At 38.3% G+C, this 13089-nt stretch overlaps 1 protein-coding gene across 1 annotated transcript in view; it reads left to right on the top strand.

Annotated features, from left to right (window-relative positions):
• The window catches only part of LOC126195387 (protein piccolo), a 645505-nt gene that overhangs the window by 569601 nt on the left and 62815 nt on the right, over positions 1-13089 (top strand). Inside the window, exons 10-13 of the mRNA XM_049933978.1 lie at positions 1925-2046; positions 7640-7944; positions 10641-10796; positions 11690-11838. Of these exons, the coding sequence (XP_049789935.1) occupies positions 1925-2046; positions 7640-7944; positions 10641-10796; positions 11690-11838 (732 nt within the window). The remainder of the gene's footprint in view (positions 1-1924; positions 2047-7639; positions 7945-10640; positions 10797-11689; positions 11839-13089) is intronic.

Genomic DNA, 13089 nt, shown 5'->3' with positions numbered 1-13089 from the left:
TGAACACAGTGAATGAATGATTCCTATGGGTTATCTGCACAGAATATTTGCACAAATTATGGTTAATTTCTCAGTTGTGTTTATATATCATTATGCATTCAGATGGAACGAACTTCAGTAACTAGAAGTACCCAGGGAAAGCAAAAGACATCTCAGAAACAGGAAGAAAGTTGCCTCAGCAATGGTTGTGATCTTTATAAGGTTGGGAGTGTATAATATCAAATGCAAATTAGCTCTTGATCAATAATTTGGTTTAGAGTTGATCCATCATGCCTTTTAGGCATATTTGGTCCAACAAGAGTGCAAAGGAGTATAATCTTCAAAATTTAAGGAATCAGTTAAAACTCAAGTTTGATTACTGTGAGACTTATCAAAAATAAGTTTCCGATCTCTGTTTCTGATGGACTCACAAATGCAGATAGCAGTGTTAGTTAAAGAAAGAGGAGGTACATTGAAATAAAAATAAAATAAAATAAGATAGATACTACTTATCCAGTGGTCACCAGTTTTGTGGACCATGCTCTGCATTAACATTTGGACTCTTATCACATTATGTGTGTTGCTGTTGCCTCCCAGTTGGTTACATTTGTAGCTTCATCATCTTTCTTTGCATTGACTTCCCATCTGTTTCTTGCCTATTACGGGGTCCTTTTATTGTAATATTGGCAGTGAAAGCTTATTTAGAAAGCCGGGTCTCTGGCATGCGGATTATGTGTACTGCATATTGGAGTCGTCTGCTCTTTTGATATTGTAAAATAAGATAGGTGCTGTAAAGAGTTCAGTCCATTTTTTATTTACAAAATGTAGGGTAATATTCTTTTTAGTGTAAAACTTGGAAAATGGAGTGCGTATGCCTTTGGGGGGAGGGGGGGGGGATGTTGGCAATTACGTAAACCTGTATCCAGACTATTGGATTGCCTGCTGCCCATCTATCCACCAGGACTTCAAAAGGATGAGGGGTGCTGGGTCCCTCACCCCAGTCACTTATTACCTCCTGGAACATTGGTACTCCTTTTAACAGCTGTTGGGTGAACATGATGCCATTCTGGAGGGACTGGAATAAGGAAAAATCCCTGTCACTACCCAAGTTTGAACCCAGAACCCCCAGAGCTGGAGACTGGTATTGTACCCACTAGGCTACGTTAAACAGTCTAAATTAGCTGGTCCTGGGAGAAGTTTGTCTCAGCTAATTACAAAAGTTGAGAAACTTACAGTCTAGCTTTAGAATTGTTGCAGATACGTCAGTCACATGGAATAACACTGACGAGACTGTTTTTCTCAGATACTATTTAGTGATGTATAAGGGCTGCTTAATTTCAACACTAACTGTTCTTGTAACTGGCTGGGTCTTCAGTTTGCAGTTCATGTTGACATTTGTAAAAAATATTATCAGCAGTATTTTTCCCCGTGAATTTATTTATTTACTTATTTATTTTATACCTGAATTTGTTTAAAACATAAAGGAACTGTGAATTCAAATTTACTTTCTAATGCTCATTTGCACATTCCGCCTGTAATTTATGCTACCTTGTATTTGAGCCATCATATTTTTCATTTGTTTGGTGAACATAAATTTGAATTTACTATTCACCGGCCAAAGTGGCCGAGTGGTTCTAGGCGCTACAGTCTGGAACCGCGTGACCACTACGGTCGCAGGTTCGAATCCTGCCTCTGGCATGAATGTGTGTGATGTCCTTGGGTTAGTTAGGTTTAAGTAGTTCTAGGGGACTGATGACCTCAGAAGTTAAGTCCCATAGTGCTCAGAGCCATTTGAACCATTTTGAATTTACTATTCATTATGCAGCGTATGTGATCAGATGATCCCATTATTTTGCACCCTTGAATCCTGATAATTAACAGCTTAGGTAATGCTTTCACTTAACCTTGACTTTAGTGCAGAACAAATAATATTTTTCTGACACAGAACGTGAATGTGAAGGGGAGCCACCACCAACCAGGCAAGTTTCGCCCAAGAGCCGGGGTCCGCCACCCCTTGTTAGAGGAACTTCTCCCACATTGGGAACCACTTCACAAGACAGCCGTAAGGTAAGTTAACACGATGCATTGCCTTAATATTCACGGTTAGTCACCAGGAAGAATCAGAAGTATTTATTTGTGTGTGGAAGTATCACAACCATCAAATTTTAATTTTTTAATCATTTTTATAGCTTTTCCTTGGATTCTTTCAAACTGGAGCAGCCAAATAACTGGCTCGAAATCTGTGTTTTAATGACTATTTGCTCTACCGTAAAAGAAAGAGCTACTTGCAGAATCCAGTCTAAGTAAAATTGAACTTTTTCTCATTTCCTACCTGGCTGCTTCAATGCAGGTCTCAAGTTTGGTACTTTTGATTGCTAGAGGTGTTACGAGGACTGCATACACAGTGCTCTTTATGTGATCTGCTAACATATCAGCTGTGCTGTGAGAAAGGCTTTTGATTTTCTTAGTTATATGCAGGAAGTTATGATATTACAGCATAGCTCTAGAAAGGGCCCAAATCAAGCCATCAATGATGTATGTACAATAACAGTTGTTGGTGGGAGTGCTTACTGTTCATAGCAACAGGTATAACTTCCTGATCTCAGTAACGACATTATATTTTTATGAGAAGCAATTTCATAAAATGAAAATCCCTGTTAATGCAAGCTGATGATTCATAACAGTTTTCAGTGTGTGGTTAATTATGTGGTATCATTTTGTGTTGACAAGGCAGCGTGACTCTTACATGTTTTTGATGAACCCAACAGTTCCAGGCCCAGCTGATTTATCTATTGACAAATCATGACCAATCACAATATATGGGCATCTCACTGGAATGAATCATGTTGCTTACTAATAATTCTAACACTATTTTAATGTATGACAAAGTACATATAAAAAACAAGACCAACGTACTACTACAGTTGGTTGACACAGTACTTACCAGGCTTGTATGCTGCTCAGGTAGTGCCGTCGAGCATTTGTATCTGTTTTTCATCTCTAATCATTTATATTTTCTATACGTATGTCATATTAATGATTCATTGATCCTGTTGAAGTCTTCATGAATAAGCTCCTATTGATAATCCAATCAATTGATTCCAACAATGAAAGGTTTACAATTTATAGTTTTAACAATATTTTATCACAAATTAACAGTGAGAACGCATGAATAGTTACAATCTGATATTCAAGACATTGCGGCTTACTTTTGAGCCATTTGTGAGGACAGAGGCTGTGAAAGCTATTTAAGCAACTTGGCTCCTCCAAGGAGTGCAGGTTTTACACAGATGACACGAAGTGAGTACTAGAAAACAAAAATAAGTAAGTTATCAATGGGCTGCATTTGTTTGGGAGCCTTTGAAAGCAGTAGGGCTGGGGGTGATTGCAACCGGTTTCATTTAAATATTACCTTCATTGTGAGAGAGCAGCTCGCTGAGGGATCATAATTTTTTTTCTCTTATTTTATACAAACGTACTTTCATTCCCAGTCTTACCACCCTTATTGACATTTTCTGTGGTTTCCGTAAATCATTCTAGGCAGATGCCAGGATGGTCTCTCTTTCAACGACACAGCTGATTTCTTCTCTCTTCATTTTCAGATCTGAGTAAGTATTGTACAGTTATTGTCATCAGTTTCATAAATGTGAACAGAAAGACAAAAATGACTCCTCCTCTTGGCTAACATTCACTTGTTTGAGGTATGTATCAAGGTGTATTGGGGTTGTGTGCTCAAAGAGATGAACAGAATACCATCAAGTGGTTGGATGATTCAGTTGGTCTGATAGAGCTGTACAATTTCCAGATATTGTTAATGACACACTGTGCAAGAGCGTTTCACATACCATTTACTTACGCCAAGAGTACAACATGTGAAATACAATATGCAAAACCCTCTGGTGCAGGCACATGTACTTCTTGTAATCACACACTTAAAAAATTGTCTTCTGGAATTAGTCATGAATATATCTTAACTTAGAAGCTGAGCCCAGTAGATTACCTACTCATCCATACTGGCAACTTCACTTCTTCTTCTTCTTCTTCTTCACATATCATATTTTCCACCATCCATCAAGAGATATCCTGGTTGATAGATCTTCAATGTCTCAAATGTATCGATAAGTGTACCACTAAATTTGCATGTTGTTCTTGTATGTCCATCCATCAGATCAATGAGAGAAAAAAAAGAGGCAACTACATAAAAACTATTTCGTATAAATTTTCTTCGTAGTGGGCAACTTCACTTCTTCTTCTTCTTCTTCTTCTTCTTCTTCTACTTCCTCTTACATCATGTATCTTATGTTTCACATATACAGGGCTATTACAAATGATTGAAGCGATTTCATAAATTCACTGTAGCTCCATTCATTGACATATGGTCACGACACACTACAGATACGTAGAAAAACTCATAAAGTTTTGTTCGGCTGAAGCCGCACTTCAGGTTTCTGCCGCCAAAGCGCTCGAGAGCGCAGTGAGACAAAATGGCGACAGGAGCCGAGAAAGCGTATGTCGTGCTTGAAATGCACTCACATCAGTCAGTCATAACGGTGCAACGACACTTCAGGACGAAGTTCAACAAAGATCCACCAACTGCTAACTCCATTCAGCGATGGTATGCGCAGTTTAAAGCTTCTGGAAGGGGAAATCAACGGGTCGGCCTGCAGTGAGCGAAGAAACAGTTGAACGTGTGCGGGCAAGTTTCACGCGTAGCCCGTGGAAGTCGACGAATAAAGCAAGCAGGGAGCTAAACGTACCACAGCTGACGGTTTGGAAAATCTTACGGAAAAGGCTAAAGCAGAAGCCTTACCGTTTACAATTGCTACAAGCCCTGACACCCGACGACAAAGTCAAACGCTTTGAATTTTCGGCGCGGTTGCAACAGCTCATGGAAGAGGATGCGTTCAGTGCGAAACTTGTTTTCAGTGATGAAGCAACATTTTTTCTTAATGGTGAAGTGAACAGACACAATGTGCGAATCTGGGCGGTAGAGAATCCTCACGCATTCGTGCAGCAAATTCGCAATTCACCAAAAGTTAACGTGTTTTGTGCAATCTCACGGTTTAAAGTTTACGGCCCCTTTTTCTTCTGCGAAAAAAACGTTACAGGACACGTGTATCTGGACATGCTGGAAAATTGGCTCATGCCACAACTGGAGACCGACAGCGCCGACTTCATCTTTCAACAGGATGGTGCTCCACCGCACTTCCATCATGATGTTCGGCATTTCTTAAACAGGAGGTTGGAAAACCGATGGATCGTTCGTGATGGAGATCATGATCAGCAATTCATGTCATGGCCTCCACGCTCTCCTGACTTAACCCCATGCGCCGAGTGTGGGAGGAACTTGATTATCGGCTTGATGTCTGCCGAATCACTAAAGGGGCACATATCGAACATTTGTGAATGCCTAAAAAAACTTTTTGAGTTTTTGTATGAGTGAGCAAAGCATTGTGAAAATATCTCAAGTAATAAAGTTATTGTAGAGCTGTGAAATCGCTTCAATCATTTGTAATAACCCTGTATCTGTAAATTCCTTGTCACATTTACACTTTCTTTCCCAATATTCTCTATTATTGTTATTATTATTATTATTATTATTATTTGTAATTCAGTTCTAAAAGTTCCATGCCATATTTCTCAACTTGCATCAGCTGATGGGCCAAAACATTATGATCACTTGTGGAATAGTGTGTTGGTCTACCTTTGAAATGCTGTTCTCCAATGAGTTCACAAGGCACATATTTTTGTCAAGTCCTTGCAAGATTTCTGGGTATATGTGCCACCATATGTCTATGCACAGATCATTTCTGGATATATGTGGCAAGTGATGTCTATGCACAGTTCATGCACTTCCTGTAAATTATGAGCAGGTGATTCATGCTCGTGGAGTTGGCGCGTGATAGTGTCCCAGATGTGTTCAATCAAATTCAGATCTGGTTAATAAGGAGGCAAAGACATCAGCATGAGTTCACTGTCATACTTCCCCAACCACTGTGCAAGAGTCTGGTCATGGTGCATGGACAGTTGTCGTGGTGGAAGATTCCATCACCATCATGGAAGTTCTCAAACTTGAATGGCTGCAGCTGGTCTACAATAATGTTTGGTGCTGCCATGGTATCTTTAACTACTAACACTGGTGTCTTGGGATCTAAGATAGATGTTCCCCATAGCATACTACTACTCTCACCAGCCTGCAACAATGGTGTAGGGGAGGTTTCAAGCAGCCATTCACTTAGGTAAAGGTGTATCTGGTTATGACCGTGTGTAACACGAAACATGATCCTTCTGATCAGGTGATGCATTTCCATTTATCCACGATCCAATCTCAATTATCCTGTTTCCACTGCAGTTACAGTTAGCATTGTCATTGGATGAACATGAGAACACTTAGAGGTCATCATCTGTGAAGCCACTTTTTCAGCAGTGTATACCAAATGATGTGCTCTGAAACACTTGTGCCTGTGCCAGGATTGTACTCTGCCTATCCTGCATTACAGAGGTAATAGGCCATTGACTTCATGTTTTGTGATGAGGCATGGGTGTCCAACACCTTGTTGCATACTCGTGGTTTCACTATCCTTCAATCACTTTCCATAGACGCTTATGACAGTAGCGCACAAACAGCTGATCAACTTCGATGTTTCTGAGATGTTTGTTCCCAGGCACTGGGATGTAACAGAATGCCCTTTGTCAGTCACTTACATAAGTAGATTTCCCCATTTGCAGCCCATATCATTGCTAGAATGATTCTCCTTTTGTCTCTGGTCTGTTTACACACTTCCTTACTGCATTATGAGCCAACATCATCAAGCAGCATTAATTCTTATGGTGGGTAGTGGTCAGAACTTTGTGTCTTATCATTTGTAAAAGAGAAACTATTATAAATATGAAGAAGGTGGAGAGTGTGTATTCAGGTATCAAAACATGAAATAATACCATAACATGTTTCAGATAGAACTCCAACCATAAAAACTGAGTGATGACTGAATGTTTAAGACACTGGACTTGTGTTCCAGAGGGTAGAGGGGAGAACTGAGGTTCAATTCTTCGTCAGTCATTCAGATTTAAGTTTTCTATGGTTTACTGGAATTGTCTGAGACAAATACTTGAGATGTACACAAAAGATTTCCTAGCTCCTCCTGCTCTGTTTCTGATAACATATTAAACCCTAAACTTCATTTCTGAACATCAAAAATTTAATAAAGCACAGAACCAGGAAGATTGTTTCTTTGTCTGTGTGTCACTCGGAACCACACGAGCTAGAGTCAACTGAGGTAACACAGTATCAGCGAACTCAAAATCATCCACGAGGCTTAAAAATGTATAGGAATTCATGTGACTGATAAAATCTGTAAGCACAAATACATTCTTGCAACACCTGTTTGTATTTTGGATTCCACAATTTTCTATGGTTTTATGAATGCAAGAGAACGGTACAGTGATATGAAGTTGTATATAAATGTCTGAATGAAAATGTGTAAATAATGTCTTTGTTGAATGTTTTATCATTTTCAGTTTGTTAGTACTCACTTGATCCTGCTTGACAGAAAAAGTGAGCTGTTCTTTAAGTATCACTTGTGCTAACAGATGTGTTTTAGTGTAATTTTGTTCTGAATGATACTCTTCAACTAAATACAACTATTCACCTGTCAAGCAGGAACGCACATCTCATGAGCAACATGGATCATCTCGTGGTAGCTCCTCAAGACCAGGAGAGGAAGTCTTTGGTGGTCGAGGTACAGCTGCTGGAAGCAGTGCTGTCGCTCCACCTGCTCCCGAGTCCTCAGCTGCTCCAATGTTGGCACGTAGTGGTTTCCAGCCTTATCGGCCAGAGGAGTCACGAATTGGACATCCGCCCCCACCTCTGCCTCCTGCTGCATTTGCCTTGGATCCTACTGCTGCAACAGCTTATGCTCAGTATCACCACGGCCTGTACCCCACACATTTGCAGCACCCCTATGGGTAAGGCATACAAAATTATTTATTGAAGTAAAACTTGTTTTGCTTATGTGATTTTATGTGTAGTTATTGAGGATGTATATGCTCTGGGACAACTGGGAAATTTGGGAAAAAAACCAGGAATTCTTTCATCCAGGAGAAAACGGGGGAAAACCCAGAAATTTTTCATTGTTTTAGTCTTCAGTTAAATTTTTGTAATTTTGACTGCAAAAAACTGAAACAACAAAGTGTGTCAAAGGTTTTAGGACGAAGACCATGAAATACTTCATAACAATAAACTACTTCCGATGAGCATGAAATCACAACTGTTTACGTTAAGTTCGTTTGAGCAGGTGCCCACAGGTTCACATGCATGCGCTGTTGAGTTGCGTATGGGCAGTACCTTTTCCCGCTTCCAGCTAAGTGAAGTGTGGCTGTTAGCTGTATCAGCAGTAGCAACAAGCAGCCAGATGCTATCAGGGAGAATTTTTCTGGCACACCCAAGCTGCTAGATTTGCACTTGCGCACAGCAGTCCGGTTTGTAGTGGGGAGGGGGTTAGTCTCCATATAAGCCACATTTACGTTTAGTGATTTTGCTATTTCCTCCTCATTTACACTTCTCACATGAAAAATGAAAACAAAACGGATTTCTGTGGTTGGAAGCTGTCAAGCCAATTAAAATACATTCACAACATTACGGAAAGCTAACATATGTTATTAATTTCAGTTTTCTGATTTCATTTTATTTGCACGTTTTTGGGAGTCAGTTGCCTTGCACAACAATGAAGTTATTTTTGTTGGTTTGCTAAATAAATGTGGCTTTTATTAATCTTTTCTCCAGAGGCAGCCAGTTTATTTGAACGAAATGTTTCATTCCGCACTATTGGCTAGTTTCAACTGTTCACTGAATTTCAAGTGCACATTTTCATCTTCTGGTACGTATGGTGTTATGCCATAATAAAGAAGCAAACATGCAGTGTTGGTACTCCAAGAAAATTTTTATCCTGAAAACCACACTGAGAAGCTTAATACCAGGTTGAGGCCTACTTCATTGTTAATCTGGGCATATGAATGTCCACTTTAAGCTGAATTATGCATTTTAGTATGGTTCACGAAATTCTTTTATGACATCATGTAAATCTCTTAATGCTATATATGAACGAACATACGGGCTTCCTACGTGATTGTAGCTACCCACACACAGTAACAGCTATTTTCTGGTGCTGTCTGGCAACTACTGAAACATGTCATGGGAAAATATTGCGGATGGCACTTTGAAAAAGTGTTAGTTTTAAAGTAAATCTCCCTTTACACAAGATGAATTATGTTACGTGTGTAAATGTGCAATCACAGAGCGTTTGACTCTTATCTAAAACTTACTTCATTGAGGACTAGCTACTTGTAAGAATTTCAAGCCCAAAAGACCAGATATTAATGTCATTATTGAAAATTTTATTGGCACTTTGTATGATGTATCTTAAAGTGTAACACACGCAAAAAAGACGAATATTATAAGTGAAAGCTTAGAATTTCTTGCAGCTTATTAATCTTAATAACCAATGTTATATGTGAAAGTTTTACTTTTCTTGTAGCTACATGTGTACATTAATTTAAGCCATTAACTTCTGTGTGTTCACACTACTTAACAGTGATGTTGCTATTGGCTATGTATGTGGCGTGTCCTATGCTCTGAATATCTGCTGTCATTGGCTGGTGAGAACACGTGACATGAGCTATGACTGGCTTACATAAGTGCATCTCAGTCTCGATTTCATTGCTTCATAAACTAATGTGATGTTTCAAATCTATACTTTCATAATACGAATAAAAAAATAAGCAGCATACCTCTAGTAATATGAAAATATTACTATATCATCACAGACTTTTCCTTAATGTGTGTTCTCTGAAGTTTCACGCTGGTATATAAAACCTTTACCATTCAGAGGATTGATATTTTTACAGCTCCAAGTCACTTATAGAAAAAGTGTATTTTTCACCTTTGAAGAAGGGTATTTTGACGTGAGAAGAAGCGCGTTTTTAACCGGGAAATCTGGGAATTCTTTTTTCTTGTCTGCATATACACCCTGTTATTGACTTTGCCATAGATGAGTGGTGAAAAATGTACAGAATCTCATGGGGAGTAAGATACATTTACGTAAAAGAAAGTGGTGAGTAAGTTGCATATAGAATTGAAAATAAGAGTTTGTTTCTTTCTTTATTCCATAACTTAAAATGTCCAACATTATGTGTGAAAACTCCAGATTGGAATGTTGACAATATGTGTGAAAACTCCAGATTGGAATGTCAACAATATTAGGAAAAGGATAGATTGCTACCCACTGTAAAGATGACACATTGAGTTTCAGGCAGGCACAATGAAAAGACTGTTACACATTTAGCTTTTGGTCAAAGCCTTCTTCAGAAAAGTGCCCCCCCCCCCCCCCCACACACACACACACAGGCATTAATACAGGTTTTTGGAGCTTTTAGAGCTGTTGCAATAACATTTGTGCATTACAGTAAAAACATTGAGAAGGATACTTTTATGCCTTACACAACCTTTGATTAATTCCTCTGTCAGTTTTCTGTCAGTTTTTCCAAGTACTGATTCCGAATCTAGTAGCTATTCTTTGGTAATGTTATTGATGGTACTTATTATGATGACACAGGATATGATGTAATAGACTTTAAATACATATTTATTTTTCATTATGTTCCAGCCTGGAAGGACAGCTATGCTTGGAGCGTTGTGGAATGTTACGTTCACCATTATTTCCACCTCTACCCCCTACAACCTACCTTTATGGGCTGCCACGGTATTCTCCTGATATGCTTCCAACACCCTTTGGAGTTATATCACCAGGCATGCATGAGCGGTGAGATGTGTTACTGCTAATGGTTTTTAACTTAGAACTGTTATTTCCTTGAACATATGATTAAGTTCCACTTACAGAGTTTTAGCTACGTAAGGCAGCTGTTTTAAGTAAGTTTTTTAGTATGTACTCAGTGAGGAAACTACTCAAGACTTTTTTTGGGGGGGGGGGGGGAGGGGGGGTGTTGAGTTATATAAAATATTTTGTGGTGGATCTTTGAAAATTTTCTTTTATTTGTATTGTTGCTGGTTGACCTTCCTTATTTAATTTTGGTATAAGGTAGCCCCCCTCTGCCAAACTGATGTTTTTGGTGCATCACTGAACTTAGTTGTTGAACTCTATTTAAACAAATTATCAGTGGCTTCTTTAAAAAAAAGTTTGTTTCCAAGGGTATAGTTGAATGGAGCATTTGAAAATCAATTACTAAAATATGAACACAGCTTTTTCCATTTTTCTGTTCAGGACACACTAGTAATGTTACGGGGTTGTGAAATTTTCATATCTGCTGCTGTTGCAGGCTTGAAAGGTATTGCATCCTGATTTTTGTCATAACTTTTTCTTTTCACATGATTTATTAAAAGTGTGACTGTCATTTTAGCAATACTCTGCAGATGTATTAAGTAGTTTGATAGAATTCAAATCAAGGGTGTGTGATATAAAAGCTGGAACTTGTGTATGTTTTTTTTTCCTTTTATTTTCTTTTATATTTCTGTAATATATATTTTATAATGGACGAAACAAAGCCTGAGAAGAAACATTAAGGGCTATATGGTTTCTTTTATATATCAAATTTGCAAATGTATGTTACACTTGTCAGTTTTTGAATGTTTAAGTTCATGATGTTTAACATTGTAGCCTTTTGTGTTTCCAAAGATTGTTTCTAACAATTTTTGCAGACTGAAACTGGAGGAAGAACACAGGCGAATTCGTGAAGAAGAGAAGGAACGTGAAAGGGAACAACAAGAGAGGGAAAGGGATAAAGAGAGAAGAGAGAAGGCAAAGAGAAGCCCAAGAGCCTCACCCTCACACCATCAGGAGTCTCCAGGTGAGGGAAGTCGGGACAGAGGACTTGTTTCATTGTAATTGTTTTGAAAAACCAGGTGTATCTCCATTTCAAAACTGTGATTGGTATGTAAATTTTAAAGGACAAACTTCAGTGAAACCCATGTTTTACACTATTCAAGTGATTTTAAAAAAATGTAAAATTTGGGAAAACATGAAATGTGGGAAATTACTTTTTAAATGGTGCAACTTACTCAAGGAGCTGACCCTCTTCCTTAATCCCTTACTACTACTACTACTACTACTACTACTACTACTACTCGTATGTCTACTTCCTGACACTTTAGCACAACAAATCACACTAAAAAGGACATATTTTGGAGGGAGGCAGATAGTACCAAACTGAGCAGCCAACATGTTGGTTTAAGTGTTTGTGATGGTGTCTTATTTGGTAGTTGTCATATTTATGCTTGCGTGCTATGAAAATATTCAGTTTAAGTGTTAGAAAACATGTAATTTTTAGTGAAATTTGTCCTGCTGAAGTTTTGGGAAAAGTAACATCAGTGGCTGAAAATAGCATCCTGAACTTACCTAGCCATTTTAGAATTTGTAATGAAAAGTGTGTGAAATACTGCAAATTGCTTTACATATGACATGCAAACACAGATATTGGTCTATGCTACAGTTCAGTATGTCACTATAGCCTTATTTCACATCCACATTCATTAACTTCCATCAACTCTCAAGCATTTGTCATTTTCAAACCTAAACCAGACATCAGGCTACAGTATAGATCAAACTCTCAACACAACCAAGACATTGGGGGGGGGGGGGGTGTTACCATATCGTGCTGTAGTTTTTAAAGAACAAACTTTACTAAAGAATAATAAGCCATTTTATTTATTATACTGACATTTAATGTGGGTGGTCTTACATAATGAACAATAGGTACTGCAGTCCTACTTTTTAGCAAAAAATCAAAATCTTGCATTGCTTTGTTTTCTGAATTTCATTCAATAAGGTTTACCAGTTGATAAACACAATGTAAAGCTTTGACATCAACATTTTCAGCACTAATATGTTTTTTTTACTCTCTTCACTGCTGCATTTACACCTGCAATAGCAGGAACCTCACTATTATTATTTCCTTGAGTTGCTTCACTGTCATCTTTTATTTTTTTTTATTATATGAAAGCCAGTCTATCTTCAACAGATACACTTTCAGCATTGACAACAGAGATTTGAACTCAGAACCTTTGCCTTTCGTGAGCAAGTGCTTTATCGACTGATCTAC

This window comes from Schistocerca nitens, chromosome 7 (assembly GCF_023898315.1).
Source record: "Schistocerca nitens isolate TAMUIC-IGC-003100 chromosome 7, iqSchNite1.1, whole genome shotgun sequence".
NCBI lineage: Eukaryota > Metazoa > Arthropoda > Insecta > Orthoptera > Acrididae > Schistocerca > Schistocerca nitens.
The sequence above is the reverse complement of the archived record's forward strand: the minus strand, read 5'-3'. Positions and strand labels throughout refer to the sequence as shown.